The following is a 14,993-nucleotide window of genomic DNA, read 5'->3' as shown; positions in this document are numbered from 1 at the left end:
GTGCTAGGTGTGACTCCAGCCAGTGGAGACTGTTGTCCCGATTCCCATTAACTTCAATTTAGCTGGAACTCCTTGGTGCCACACTCAGTCAAATGCTGCCTTGATGTCAAGGGCAATTGCTCTCACTTCTCCTCTGGAATTCAGCTCTTTTGTCCATGTTTGGACCAAGACTGTAATGAGGTCTGGAGCTGAGTGGCCCTGGCAGAACCCAAACTAAGTAGCGGTGAGCAGGTTATTGCCGAGTAACTGTTGCTTGATAGCACTGTCGACGAAACGTTCCATCTGTTTGGATGATTGAGAGTAGACTGATCGGGTAGTAATTGGCTGGATTGGAATTGTCCTACTTTTTGTGGACTGGGCAAACCTGGGAAATTTTCCACCTTGGTTAAATTCTAGTGTTGTAGCTGTACTGGAACTTGGTGAAGGGCACGGCTAGTTCTAGAGCACAAGTCTTCAGTACTAAAGCCAGGATGTTATCAGGGCCCATAGCCTTTGCTGTATCCAGTGCTTTCACCCGTTTCTTGATGTCACGTGAAGTGTTTTGAATTGCCTAACGACTGGCATCTATGATGCTGGGACCTCAGGAGGAGGCCAAGTTGGATCATCCACTCGGCACTTTTGGTTGAAGATGGTTGTACATGTTCTAGCCTTGTCTTTTACACTCACGTACTGGGCTCCGCCATCATTCAGGATGGGGATGCTTTTGGAGCAGCCTCCTCTGTTTAGTTGTTTAATTGTCCACCACCATTCACAACTGGATGCAGCAGGACTGAAGAGCTTTGATCTGATCTGTTGGTTGTGGGATCGCTTAGCTCTGTCTACAGCATGCTGCGTCTGTTTATTTTTTTAGCATGCATGTAGTCCTGTGTTGTTGCTTCATGAAATTGGCATTTCCTGCTTGGTGCTGTTCCCTGCATGCTCTCCAGCACTCCTCATTGAACCAGGGCTGATCCGTTGGCTTGATTGTAATGGTAGAGCAAGAGATATGGTGGGCCATGAGGTTACAGATTGTGATTGAATACAATACTGCCGCTGATGGCCCACAGTGTCTCATGGATGCCCAGTTTTGAGCTGCTAGATCTGTTGAGTCTAACCCATTTAGCACAGTGGTAGTGCCACGTAGCATGATGGAGGGTGTTCTCTGTGTGAAGACAGGACTTGGTCTCCACAAGGAATGTACAGTGGTCACCCGTACCAATACTGTCGTGGACAGATGCATCTGTGACAGTTAGATTGGAGAGGATGAGTAGGTTTTTTCCCTGCTCGTTGGTTCTCACCAACGACTGTAGGCTCAGTCTAGCAGCTATGTCCTTTAGGACTTGGCTAGCTGGGTTAGTAGTCTCCCACCCAGAGTACATTCTGTGCCCTTGCTATCCTCAGTGCTTCTTCGAAGTGGTGTTCAACCTGCAGAGGCATTGATTCATCAGCTGAGGGAGGGGTGGGAGGTGGTAATGAGCATGAGACATCATGGGTTCCAGAGTCATTGTTGAGGACTCACAAGGCCACTCCCTTCCAACTGTGCCACTGCCACCCTCTGATGATGGAGGAGTCTGGGAAGTTGGTTGTAAGCTATGATTCTTTCAGTATGACTATGCCCAGCTGTTGCTTGACAGCTCTCCCAATTTTGGCATAAGTCCCTAGATGTTAGTGAGGAGGATCAGCCTTTATTGTTTCTGGTGCCTAGATCGATGCCGGATGGTCCGTCAGTTTTTTTTATTCTTTAACTTTTCCATAGCAGTTTGATACAACTGGGTGGCTTACTAGGCCATTTCAGAGGGCAGTTAAGAGTCATCCATATTGTTGTGGGTCTGGAGTCACATGTAGGCCAGACCGGGGAAGGACAGCAGATTTTATCCCTTGAAGGACATTAGTGAACCAGATGTTGTTTTTTTCTGGTAGTTTCATGATCATTATTAAGAGACCAGCATTTTATTTTGGATTTATTAATTGAATTTAAATTGCCCCCGCTGTTATGTGGGGATTTGAACTCGTGTTTTCGGAGCATTAGTCCAGGCCTCTGGCTTACTAGTCCAGTAACATTACCACTATGCTACTGTTGGGGATTCTATGAACTGCTGAGTATTATTTTCTGCCCTTGTTTTAGCTCCACTCAAACCTGATTCTACATCTTGATTTTTCCGAGCTAAGGTCCTTTCTCTCCACTGTCTTTATCTCATCATCTGTTATTAGGGCAACCTCTCCCCCTTTTCCATTTTTCCTATCTCTTCTAAAAGCCAAATATCCTGCAATATTTAATTCCCAACCGTGGTCTCTCTGTAACCAAGTCTTGGCAATGGCTATTAGACCAAACCCATTAATTTCTATCTGTACTGTTAATTCCTCTATTTTATTGTGAATGCTTCACATGTTCAAATATAGTGCCTTTAGCTTTATTTTTTTCTATTGTTCCCTCATGTCACCCAAGTCACTAATGCCATTACCTCGGTTAAGTCCTCTGCCCCTTCATGACCTACTCTGCTGTAGTGCCTTGACATTTTACTCATTGCTTTTGAATTTACCCTTTCCTAAATCCTCCCAGCCCCACTTAAATAGTTTTTAAAGTTCTATCTACTGACTTAGTTCTTCGATTTGCCAGGACACTGATCCCAGCCAGGTTTATGTGGAGCCGATCCCAATGGAACATCCCATTGTTTCCCCAGTACTGGTGCCATGAATCCAAAGCCCTGCCTCCCACACTACTCTTTCAGCCATGGATTTAACCTTTTAATCTGTTTGTCCCTATGCCAATTTGTGCATGGCTCAGGTACCAATCCAGTGATTTATTGTCTGTGAGGTTCTGCATTTTAATTTTAACCCTAGCTCTTCAAATACTCTCAGCAGGACCTCATTTCAAGTTTTACCTATGTCATGGGCTCCTATGTGGATCATAACAACTGGATCCTCCCTCTCTACACATAATCTAGGCTGCCATTCCAGTGCAGTACTGAGGGAGTGCTGCACTGTCGGAGGTGCTATCTTTTGAATGAGTTGTTTAACCCAGGTCCCTTCTGCTGTCTCAGGTGGACAGATCCCATAACACTATTTCAAAGAAGAGCAGGGGATGGCCAGTATTTATCACTCACTCACCATCACTAAAAGCAGATTAGCTGGTCATTATCACATTGCTCTTTGTGGGAGCTTGCTGTGTGCAAATTGGCTGTCCTGTTTCCTACATTACAACAGTATCTACACTGCAAAAATATTTATTTGGCTGTAAAGCACTTGGGAAGTCCTGAAAGAGACTAATTAAATGCAACTCTTTCTCTTTACTCTCCTACTCCAAGTTCTTCTCCAATTCTGAGGAGATGTCCTTAACCCTGGCAGACAGCACAGCCTTCAGAACTCCTGGTTACAGCTGCAGAGAGCAGTATCTATTCCCCTGATTTTACTTTCCCCCTATTACTACCACATTCTTATTTATTCCTCGCACTTGAATGGCCTCTTGTACCAGGGTGCCATGGTCAGTTGCTTATCACACTGCAGACTTTGTCCTCATCCACACAGGCAGCAAGAACCTTGTACTTGCAGCTGGGGTCCCCTTACCTTCGTGACTTGCAGTCACACCTCCTGTCCCTGATCATTTAATCAGATCAGCACTGCTACCTAACTTAAGGAGTGTGATTACCTGGAGCCTTTTAACCAGGAGGCAACTCTCGCCATCCCGATGCTCTCTGTCTGCAGCTCGGACTCCAGCTCAACAACTGTGAGCTGAAGTTTCTGGAGATGCAGACACTTACTGCAGATGTGGTTGTCTGGGATCACAATGCTCTCTACAAAACCCAACGTGTTTCACTTGCGGAACATCAGCTGCACTGTCATCTTAATCTAACCTTGTTTTATTTATTTAATTAATCAAAGTTTATGTATTTAATCAATTTAGCTTATTGTTTTAGTTTTTAAACTAATTGCTTGACCTAAATTGTTATAAGTAGGTTAACTTAAATGTTTACCTGTAAACTTACTCCCACCACCACTTGTGCCGTGATGTTACTTTGTGTTTTTTTCCTTCCGTGCTGTACAACTTCCTGTGCAGCTGTTCTTTCGAGCTTCTCTTTAAATGCTTGGGTCTGCTCCTCACTCTCTTGACTCTCTACAACTATATGTTTAGCCAAATGAGGAGCTCCCTTCCATTTTCCCCTTCAAACAAAGGAATGTTTAAGATTCTGCCTTGGGTTCTGTCGATTCTCCATTTTCTGACTTTTGACTCTTTTCAACTTCAGTATATTTCTACTCTGTACCCAAACCATCTCCTGTTTGAAAACCTCCTGTTGTTCAATTACTGTTCTGTCAACAATTTTTCGATTCTAATCCACCTGGACCAGTTCCTTTTTCAATTCACTGAAGTTACCCCTTCTGCAGTTAAGAATTTTTACACTATTATACCTTGTCCTTTTGCATAACTATTCTATTGATGATATGATCACTGTTCCCCAAATGTTCTCCGATTGAAACATGCTCAACTTCAAGCACTGCTTCCTTCCTTGTTGGGCTTGTACACATTCAGAATTCTTCCCTCTCTTTACATTTACACTGTTAATATCCCAGTCTATATTAGGATAATTGAAGTCACTCATTGCACTCTGGTTCTGGTATCTTCCTGTAATTTGCCTGCAAATTTGCTCCTTTATCTCATTCCCACTGTTTGGCTTATAGTATACATCCAGTGACATTATAACCCCTCTATTGTTCTGTAATTCTAACTAAATAGACTCTGTGTAACCTGTCCACCTTGAACAGCTCCTTCCTGCCTCAGAAGTAGGTGGAATGTCCCAAGAATCTGAAGCTCTCCCTTCTGTGCCACTTTTCCCAATCGTGCATTAACCTGTTTCATCCTATTATTCCTGTACTCAATGGCACATGACAGTGGCAGTAATCCAGATATTGCTACATTTATGAGGTCCAGCTTTTACATTTCCTCCCTAGCTCTTGAAACACAGACTGCAGGATCTCAACCCTTTTTCCTTCCTATGTCATCTGTTCCCATATGACCCATGAATTCTGGCTGTTCAGCCCCTCCCTTCCCTGCGCCGCTACACCCCAAATGTTCTATGCCATCTGACATCCTTTACCCTGGCACCAGGGAGGCAACACACCATGTGAGTCACGTTGATGGTTGCAGAAACAAGTGTCCAGCCCCCTGACTCTTGAATCTCCTATGACCACTGTACTTCTACATTTTGCTGTCCCCCATACTGTTATTTGCCCCACAGTGCGTGGGTGTGCTCTAGTCTCCAGCCCCCCCTCCCCCCCCCACCAAGGCATTGTCACCCTTATTTGTAGTCAGTGCTGAAAATTGCCTTGAGAGTGCCAAACTCCCAGACAATTTTTGCACTGTCTGCCTCTTCCTACCCTGCCAAATGGCCACCCACTTACTATGTTCCTGACATATCTGTAGCTGTGGGATGACCAGCTCCTAGAACAAATGCCCCAGGAAATTCTTAGTCTTTCATATGCTCTGCAGTAACTCCAACCGCTCCTCAAGCTCAGAAACCTTTAAGTTCATGTTTGAGCCTTGGAAGGCACTTCCAGCACATGGCACAGGAATTGCAACAGGTTTCAGCAGTCCCATCCTTTGGCTTAAAAAATCCCTTTAGATTTATTTAATGTCTGATTATTTATATATTTGCCGATGCCCCTTGACTTACGTTAGCACCTGTCCAGCCCCCTAACTATCGAATCCCCTCTGACCACTGTATTTCTACTTTTTGTTGTGTCCCACAGTGTGTGGGGCACCCCAAACCAAATTCCCACTGTCATCTAATTTCTGTTGCCAATCTGTTGAGTAGATGCACACAAGTAGCAGATATCCCTCTAATCACTATTACTTTTAGCAGGCAGATTTAGTTGTTGTAACTTTCCCTTATTTATTTTTTCTTTTTAAAAAAAAACTGTCTTTCCTATTCTCCCTTCTCTTACCTGTCTGAGGAAGCACTTGGCTTCTGCTCTGCAACTTCCTGCATGGTGGTTTAAGATCAACAATTCTGTAAAAAGCTGATTGCTTTGCTGGAAATGCAAATCTTTTCCTAAATTGAAATCCATCTGAAATGTGCCTTTTGGCTTCTTATTGATTTTTTAAAAAACTGAGTCAGTGTAATACTAAAATTAAATTTGCATATAATTGTTGCTGTAGCCACCAAAAAGTCTATGGCTAAATAATATAAGGATGTGAGAAATCTGAGCAGAGCAGTAGGCCATATGGCCCCTTGAGCCTGCTCCACCATTTAATACAATCATGGCTCATCTGATGTTGGCCTCAACTCCACTTTTCCTGCCTGGTCCCCGTAACCCTTGACTCCCCTATAGTTCAAAAATCTGCCTATCTCAGCCTTGAATTTATTCAATGCCTCAGCCTCCATAGCTCTCTGAAGTAGAGAATTCCAAAGAAAAGTGCATGGATTTCAGATGGTGGTAATTTTAAAGGCATAAGATTTTCCTTTCCATTTAAAAAAAAATTAACAAAGAAATAATTGTTATTATATCATCAGTATATGTTGTTAGTGCAGCTTCAGTCTCCTTTGAAGTAATGTTTTTAATTTATAATATATTTTGGTTATTTTAGGTGTTGTGCAAGGAATGATCACAGGAATCAGAGGGTTGTGCAATGGCCTTGGACCTGCTCTATATGGGTTTATTTTCTACATGTTTCACGTGGAGCTGGATGCAATCTCTAACGAAAAGGTCAATGTGCAAAATTCCAAAATGGAGGTAAATCTTTATATCAAATGTTATTTTCTAGTTCAATTTTTTTTGCTTATTTTTGTACTAATTGCAGCAAATCTAATATTTATCTTGTATTCTTATATTATGTTTGAATGTATAAATGGGATTGCAGGGGATTGTATGCTTATACAGAAAAACATTTAAAGTTGCGTTTCAACAATAGATTTTTTTAAATCCTTTGTTTCCATGGGTTAACTTCCAATTTGTTTTCAAACCAACCTTGGATTTCACTTTGAATTTCAAAGCAACGACATCAGTTTCTGCCTGCCTACTAATGGCATTAGTGAATGATCATTTTGGCTACAGATAGAATAAAGGGTCTTGTATAATAAAGCTAATTGTAACACTTGACTGTACTTAGGATTTTAATCAGTCTTTGTCTCCTTTTCAAGGTTAGAATAGATCTTCATCCTTTTTTGAAAAAATATTCCCACCTCATTCTCTCTTGCAATGCACTGTTTTCCTAGTTACAGGGTAGGAAAGTAACTTGTTCCCACGTTCTTAGAGTTGTGTCCAAGCTGTAAGGTGTGGACATTAGTACATTCCTACAGAGATGGTCAACTGAAAAATCATGATGGTCTTGTGTCCAATCCTCCAGTCAATAACCGAAAATGCTGTACAACCATATTGTCCAGTAATTAATTTATAAAGCTTTTATGCAAAAGAAGCAAGAATATTTACATTTGAGTTCTCATCGAATATAATCTGTAATTTACTGCATTGTTGCAACATTTTAGTATATCCTCTACATGGTTTCATACAAGTAATTCTATTTGAAATGAATGCAGGTTTTTATTTATTGCCTGATAACTCTTAACAATATGAAGTTTCTATCTTTTTTAATAGCTTTGCACTTGCTTTGATTGTTAGGAGCCTTAATTTTTGCCCTTATGGAAAGGGATTTGCTGCACGTTCTTTTTTTTTTGTCAAATCCTGTTCTTGTATGTTGCATAAACCTTTCAATGCTTCTTCAGCGTCGTGCCCTCTTTAACTGCTGTCATAAAGATGGAAACCGTTTTATTGATTTATTGCCATTTTATTGAATTTTGTTATAAGTCAGAATAGTTTGAAGCTGATCTTACTGTTCAAATGTATTCTTTAAAATTGTAGCTAATTGCTGTTCTGCAAAGATCTTCATTTGGTTCTTGGCACAGTAATTTTGTGGAGCCCATTCAGTACCTCTCTTAATCTACCTTTCCTCTCTTCCACTTCCCCACTTCTCTCCTCACTTAATGCAGAAACATAGAAAATAGGAGCAGGAGTAGGCCATTTGGCCCTTCGAGCCTGCTGCACCATTCATTATGATCATGGCTCATCATCCAACTCAGTAACCTGTTCCTGCTTTTGCCCCATATCCTTTGATCCCTTTCACCCCAACAGCTATATCTAACTCCTTTTTGAAAACATACAATGTTTTGATCTCAACTGCTTTCTGTGGTAACGAATTCCACAGGTTCACCACTCTCTGGTGAAGAAATTTCTCCTCATCTCAGTCCTGAAAGGTTTACCCTGTATCCTTAGACTATGACCCCTGGTTCTGGATTCCCACACCATTGGGAACATCCTTCCTGCATCTACCCTGTCAAGTCCTTTTAGAATCTTATAAGTTTCTATGAGATCCCCCCTCATTCTTCTGAACTCCAGCAACTATAATCCTAACCGACTCAATCTCTCCTCATACGTCAGTCCCGCCATCCCAGTAATCAGTCTGGTAAACCTTCACTGCACTCTCTCTATAGATAAGGAGACCAAAACTGCACACAATATTCCAGGTGTGGCCTCACCAAGGCCCTGTTTAATTGCAGCAAGACATCCTTGCTCCTGTACTGGAATTCTCTCGCTATGAAGGCCAACATACCATTTGCCTTTTTTACCACCTGTTGGACCTGCATGCTACCTTCAGTGACTGGTGTACGAGAACACCTAGGTCTCATTGCATATTCCCCTCTCTCAGTTTATAGCCATTCAGATAATCTGCCTTCCTGTTTTTGTTACCAAAGTGGATAACCTCACATTTATCCACATTATACTGCATCTGCCATGCATTAGCCCACTCACTCAACTTGTCCAAATCACCCTGAAGCCTCTCTGCATCCTCCTCACAACTCATCCTCCCACCCAGTTTTGTCATCTGCAAATTTGGAGATATTACATTTAGTTCCCTCATCTAAATCATTAAGACATATTGTGAATAGCTGGGGTCCTAGCACTGATTCCTGCGGTACCCCACTAGTCACTGCCTCCATTTGGAAAAAGACCTATTTATCCCTACTCTTTGTTTCCTGTCTGCCAACTAATTTTCTATCCATCGCAATACACTAACCCCAATCCCATGCGCTTTAATTTTACACACTAATCTCTTATGTGGGACTTTGTTAAAAGCCTTCTGAAAGTCCAAATAAACCACATCCACCGGCTCCCCCTCATCAACTCTACTAGTTACATCCTCGAAGAAATCTAGTAGATTTGTCACTTCTGTCATTTTATTAGTGAACTGAAGTTTTTCCACAGTGCTCCATTTTGTAAGGAAGAAATTTTCTTAAGTAGCATTTAACCAAAACTATCTGCAAAGAAAAAATACCAAATGTCTTTGTACAATTAGTTAGCTCCATAAGTACTTGTCCTCCATAACGCTTCTCTTCCAATCCTTGCACCATTGCCTTTGGACTATCCCAAAGCTGTATCTTTGGCTCTTCCTCATTGTAATATTGCCATGTAGTGATATCATCTGCAGATATGGGGTCAACTTCCACTTGTATGCTGATGTCACCCCTCTCAACCCCTATATGTTGTCAGTTTATTTATTCAGCATCCAGTCCTGGCAGAGCTGCAGTTTCCTCCGGTTGAATGTTGAAAAGACTCAAGCCATTGTATTCAGCTTCCACCATTATCTATGAATTCCAATCCTCTCCCCGGCCATTGTCTCAGCCTGAACCAGGTTGTCCACAAGCTGTGTCCTATTTAACCCTGAGCTAAACTTCCAACCCCATATCCTCTCTATCACAAAGACTGGCTAGTTCCACCTCTCTAGCATCGCAACTGCCACTGAAACTCTCATCCCTGGAACTTTTGTTGTTCCAGACTCGACTGCTCCAATGTTACAGGTTGGCCTTCCATCATCCACCCTCTGTAAGCTATCGCTTATCCAAAACTGTATCTTATCCCACACTAAGTCCAACTTACCCAACATCTCTATCACTTATCTTCATTGACTCCTGATCCCCCAGTTCCTTAGATTTAAAATTCTCATTCTTGTATTTAAATCCCTCCATGGCCTCACCCCACCCTACCTTTGTCACCTCAGCCAGCCCTATGACTCCCATCCTCAACTTTCTATTCCTCTGATTGCCTTTGTATCCCCTGCTCCTTTGGCAGCCATGTTTTCCGTTATCTGGGTCCACTGCTGAAATTCTCTCCCACATTTTCTCCCTCTCCACCCACCTCCCTCTCCTTTTAAGTTCTTCTTTAAAACCTCTTTGTCCAAGCATTGACCACCTCTCCCAATATGCTATGTGAAATGTTTTTGAACATTTATTCTGTGTTAAAGGTACTGTATAAATGCACGCTGTTGGTGGCTGCTTCATTCATTTCTTCATTCATTTCTTGTTCAATCAGGATTCCTTTATCCCGGGACCACCTTTCCTGTTTGGAGCTATTACAGTCCTGGTGGCATTTTTGGTTGCCTTATTTATTCCTGAGCATAGCTTATCTGGTAAATCCAGTAATGCAAGGAAGCATAGCAGCAGTCTTGGCAACAGTCCCACCACTCCACCCATTAGCAGTGATGAGGACAATGAGCCACTGCTGCAGGACAGCAGTGTGTGAAGATAATGGCTTTGAAGAAAAAGAGCAGATCTGAACAAAGAACAATGTATTGATTTCATTGGATCTACTGGACATTGAAAGATGAAATGGCCTATGAAAATTGGAAACCATTTTGAAGAAGGACTGCTTTAAGAGTTATGGAAGTGGATGTAGCCATGTGGTTTTGGCTGCTTAATTTTTAATGCAAGCTGCTTGAACATATGTATTCAGCACTGCCAGTTCAAGTACTATCCAAAGTGTCATCGTGATGGAGGAAGTTCCATTTGATGCTGGTGATCAGCATCCACAATTTTGGAGAAGGGACACATTCAGAGCCACATCTCAGGGTTGCAACTTGTACACCAGTTGAAAGGGGAAAGGAACATCATTTTGTGGTGATTGATCTGATCTATTTGCTACCCCTGTAATAATAAACTGTTTCCCGATTGGATTTCAGTTTGTGTTCCCTTTGGCGGTGGTAATTTTGTACTATTACCCCTAAGAAAAATCATAGAATCCACTTTAACTAAGTCTGTATACTTTTCACAGCGTGGATTTGTTTCTGTTACATCCCTGAAACTCCACAGAATGGACATGGTTTGGGAGGGGTGGTGTGGCGGATGGCAAAGAGAAGGGGCCCAATTGGCTTGCATAGAAATGTGTACATAGATTTTTGAAGAAGGCTATGCAAATCAATAAGTTCACTTAACTTTGCAAACCATTAAGGAAGGCAATCTGTGAAGCTACAGCAGTAACTTTCCTCAGCCCTCTTACAAATTTGAACAAAATACATTATGGATATATTAAGTTCGCTATTTTGGCTAATATTTGTAGATGGATGAGGCAGAAGTTGTAATAAATGAGCTGTAGATTCTTATGTCAATATCTGGGACAATTAAACTGCTAAGAGTAAAAGAAACAATTGTTTTTTCACTTGTGAGGCTTGTTAAAGAGAGAGAATTTCAAGTGTCTCATCCGTATCCCATGTCTTTTGTTCATTTTGTGAGAAGGCTGGGGTTGAGGTATCTGTTAAAGAAGATTTTTATTTTCTGATAACTTTCAGCTTAGGATAAAAATTGACCTGTGAAAGTAACTGCAGTTTTCTAAAGAACAATATGTATGGATGATCTAATACTATTTTTGACATGAATTTTATATTTAACATTTAAGGCAAAATATTGTGGGGAATTTAGAGAAACTTTTTTGTACTTGAGTGAAAAGCTGCCTTTTGTTTTAAAGTCGAAAGGGTTTCACTAAAACTGCAGAAAGTTATCCAGTTTGGCAGATTAAGCACGTCCCTGTTCTTTCCTTGCACGTGGCCTCGGCTGCTTACCGTGCATAGCCTCAAACACGTAATCTGCTACCTCAGCTTTAGCCTATATGCAAACAGCTTTGTCGGCCTGCTACCATTAATTTTCATCTCTTCTCTGCTACTTTGTGCATTAAGGCATAAGCTAATTGGGTTGAGTTCGCTTTTTGAACCAGCGGGAACCTGTCTTTGGGTGGTTCTTTTGGCACTTGAGAAAATCTCTTTCTTGATATTATGAACCACCTGTTTTACCAAAAGTTCATTCTGTTTGGAAAAAACACATTCCCGTGAAGCATTATTGACTTGTGTTTACTTGGGTAAGCTAACTGATCAAATGGTTCCATTGGAGTCAATTTTAAAATCCCAGAAAGAGAACATAATTTGGTCAGAATGAATGTTAGATTATGGAAATTGATAACTATTGCACTCTTCAGACAGTTTTTGCAAACTTTGGGAAATGAATTTCCCTTGATAAGTGGTTTTTAAATGGTCAGATATAGGCAGTGAAGGGCTTATTTTCCTAGCAACCCCCTCCCCCCCCCCCCCCCCCAAAAAAAAATTTAATGAATCAATTTTTCAAAATTATCTTCATTTAATTCTCATATGAAACCAGTACAAAAACTGGATCTGCCCTCATCAGTCCTTTTATTTTTTTCCCTTTATACTGGAGTTATTTTTGCTATCAAATGCTCTGTTAAGAAATGCACTGACAAGCCCATTTTGAGGGTACGCTATGCCTTAGAATAAGGTGATCATTTACTTGGTAATTTTAGTTTTCTCAAATTCTGTAACTCCAAAATCAGGATAGGAAAGGTATCAAATTTATACTGGGATAAATAGTGTGGAAAAAGGAATGACAGAATCCTAAATTCAGAACCTTTTCCAGAATTTTGCTCATTAATCTCTATTGTGTTGAGAGAAGTATGATTTTCTAAAATTGAGCATTAATAAAACTGCCCTTCTGATTAGCACTACAAGGTGTATAGTTCACCACTGGTCGATTCACCAGTTAGATCACTATTGGCACTGCTTTTAATAGTGGACCCTTACACACCAAAAACTCATAGCACCCCATTTCAGTTGCTTTTCTCAGTCCAATACAGTCTTAAATTAACTTTTGATTTCAGAGAAAACAGCTGGTTCTAGTTTTGTCACTGTTTTGCAGATGTGCTAAGGAGTGAGTTTGAACTAAATTTCTAGTTGAGAATTTCTAAATTTGTTTCAAGTTTATTTAAAATGTGGCCCATCTGATTTCCGATTACTTTGTGGAGTTTTTGTAATGATCTGTATGTACACAGATTGTGCTCAAATGCAATGGGTTGTATATTGTGAAGAGAATTCCAAAAACAATCCTTCTGAATTTTAGAAGTATAAGTATATTTTTCTGAACTAGAAATTCACAAAAGCAGAGAATTGCAGGCATCTTGGCACTGGTATTCATATCCTGTTAAAGTTATATTACCACTTCAAACGTGCCTCATCTGGAACGGTATTAAATGTACATTAAAAAAAAAACTTCAAAGTAATTTATTAAAATAAGTATACCCAGCTAATGGTCATTGTGGTGCTGTGTTTTCTGTTGTACCCATGACACCTTTTGCTTTTGCAATTTGCAATATCACAGCATATCCACTTTCGTGTAGGATTATTACCAAGATTCTAATGTAAGATTGTGGCATTTCTTTTTCAGCAGTAAAATTTGATAGTTTTCTATCAATTGAGAGTTGATTTCATCTACTACTTGAATTAGATTCACATTGGGACCATGATTAATTAGAGTTGTGAATTGCATGTACTGTTGATAGGGTCTCTAAGGTTATGGGTTGTGCTTGGATTTCAGGGCACAAATCCATGGCACATTACCTCTGATCTGCAAGCACTGCCTGTTCCCATGACAGATTGATGAGTACGTGACAATGCGTTGATGTATTGAATCAATTGAATATGGAATCAGGGTCAGCTTTTTGACTCTTTTTGAAACTCTGTTTGTTGAGGCTGCTGTCATTCAAAGTGTAGGCTAATAAATGAAGGACCTGAGGACTACAAGCACCTGTGGAACCAAATCATACCATGAACAAGCACCGTAAGGAGAGGAGAGCAAAAAACAAACGGCATGAATGAATTCTTTACCCCACAATTTAGAGCTGGAGAAGGAGTATTAAGCTTGCATGCGTGGGTTTAGTCCCTGCTGATGCATCAATCTTTACATAGTTTTCAAAAGGTTTTTTCTTCAATAAGACTCCATTTAATCCTCCCCAACATGCTTTGCACCTGAAGCTTCTGATGTAAAGCTGCTGTGTATCAACTACAAAAAAACAGATGTTTGTGCCTTCTGTCTCCACAGTTATCTTTAACAATCTTAGTACATAGATAATAAAGCAAAACACAGCAAAGAAATTAAATGCTGCAGCACTCTGTTATTTTATATGGTTGTAGTGGATCTGTAAGAGGGAATTAAGTTTTTTTTTTTCTGTTGCATTGGAACAAATGGGGTGGGGAATCCCACTACGTATCTTGTGACTGCATAATAACACAGAATCAAATATTACAACTTCTTGTCCATGGTCCAATTCCAGGCAGAATTCATCCCTCAGAGGGTTTTATGTGAATACTTTTTCTGATGGTGAATGCAGTGTGTCTGTTCTGAACCGTAATGGTTCTTTTTTAATTGCACTTAATCTCTTCTTCCTCCTTGTCCCTTTCCCCTCCCAGTAATGCTCTGTTCCTTCCACACAGCATCCCTGTGCAGTGCAGTTTTTCACCTACAGATCTCTGCCATGCAGTCTATAGAGAAAGGATGAAAATATTGCAATGTTAGTAGATGTAATTCTGTGTAAAAGTGTGAGGAATTTAATTGCTGAATTTGCATATTACTGCTACTCTGGGGTAGTTTGTGTATATGATGTCTCTAACAATGAACTGGTTGACGCCAGTGTAGAATACAAGAAATGTAGAGAATGATTTTTGAATTTAGAAATTGTATGCCTAAATAGAACAATTGATGCTGAACCAACAAATAATTAATTGCATCAACTATAAATGCCAATTAATTAGGAGAGAGAAATGTAAAAATACATTTAATTTCCTTAGAATATACCGATGGGATGGTGAATTGAAAGATAATTTTTGAGGACATTAAGGTGGTCCAATTAATATAATA

The 14,993-nt window shown here is 40.5% G+C and overlaps 1 protein-coding gene across 1 annotated transcript in view; it reads left to right on the top strand.

Moving 5' to 3' along the window:
- LOC137369233 (hippocampus abundant transcript 1 protein-like) overlaps positions 1-14,308 on the top strand; it is a 143,168-nt gene extending 128,860 nt beyond the window's left edge. Inside the window, exons 11-12 of the mRNA XM_068030110.1 lie at positions 6,560-6,705; positions 10,336-14,308. Coding sequence (XP_067886211.1) covers positions 6,560-6,705; positions 10,336-10,545 — 356 coding nt within the window. The 3' untranslated portion in view covers positions 10,546-14,308. The remainder of the gene's footprint in view (positions 1-6,559; positions 6,706-10,335) is intronic.
- The last annotated feature ends 685 nt before the right edge of the window (positions 14,309-14,993 follow it).

This window comes from Heterodontus francisci, chromosome 4, assembly GCF_036365525.1.
Source record: "Heterodontus francisci isolate sHetFra1 chromosome 4, sHetFra1.hap1, whole genome shotgun sequence".
NCBI lineage: Eukaryota > Metazoa > Chordata > Chondrichthyes > Heterodontiformes > Heterodontidae > Heterodontus > Heterodontus francisci.
This window is presented reverse-complemented; position numbering and strand designations above follow the sequence as displayed.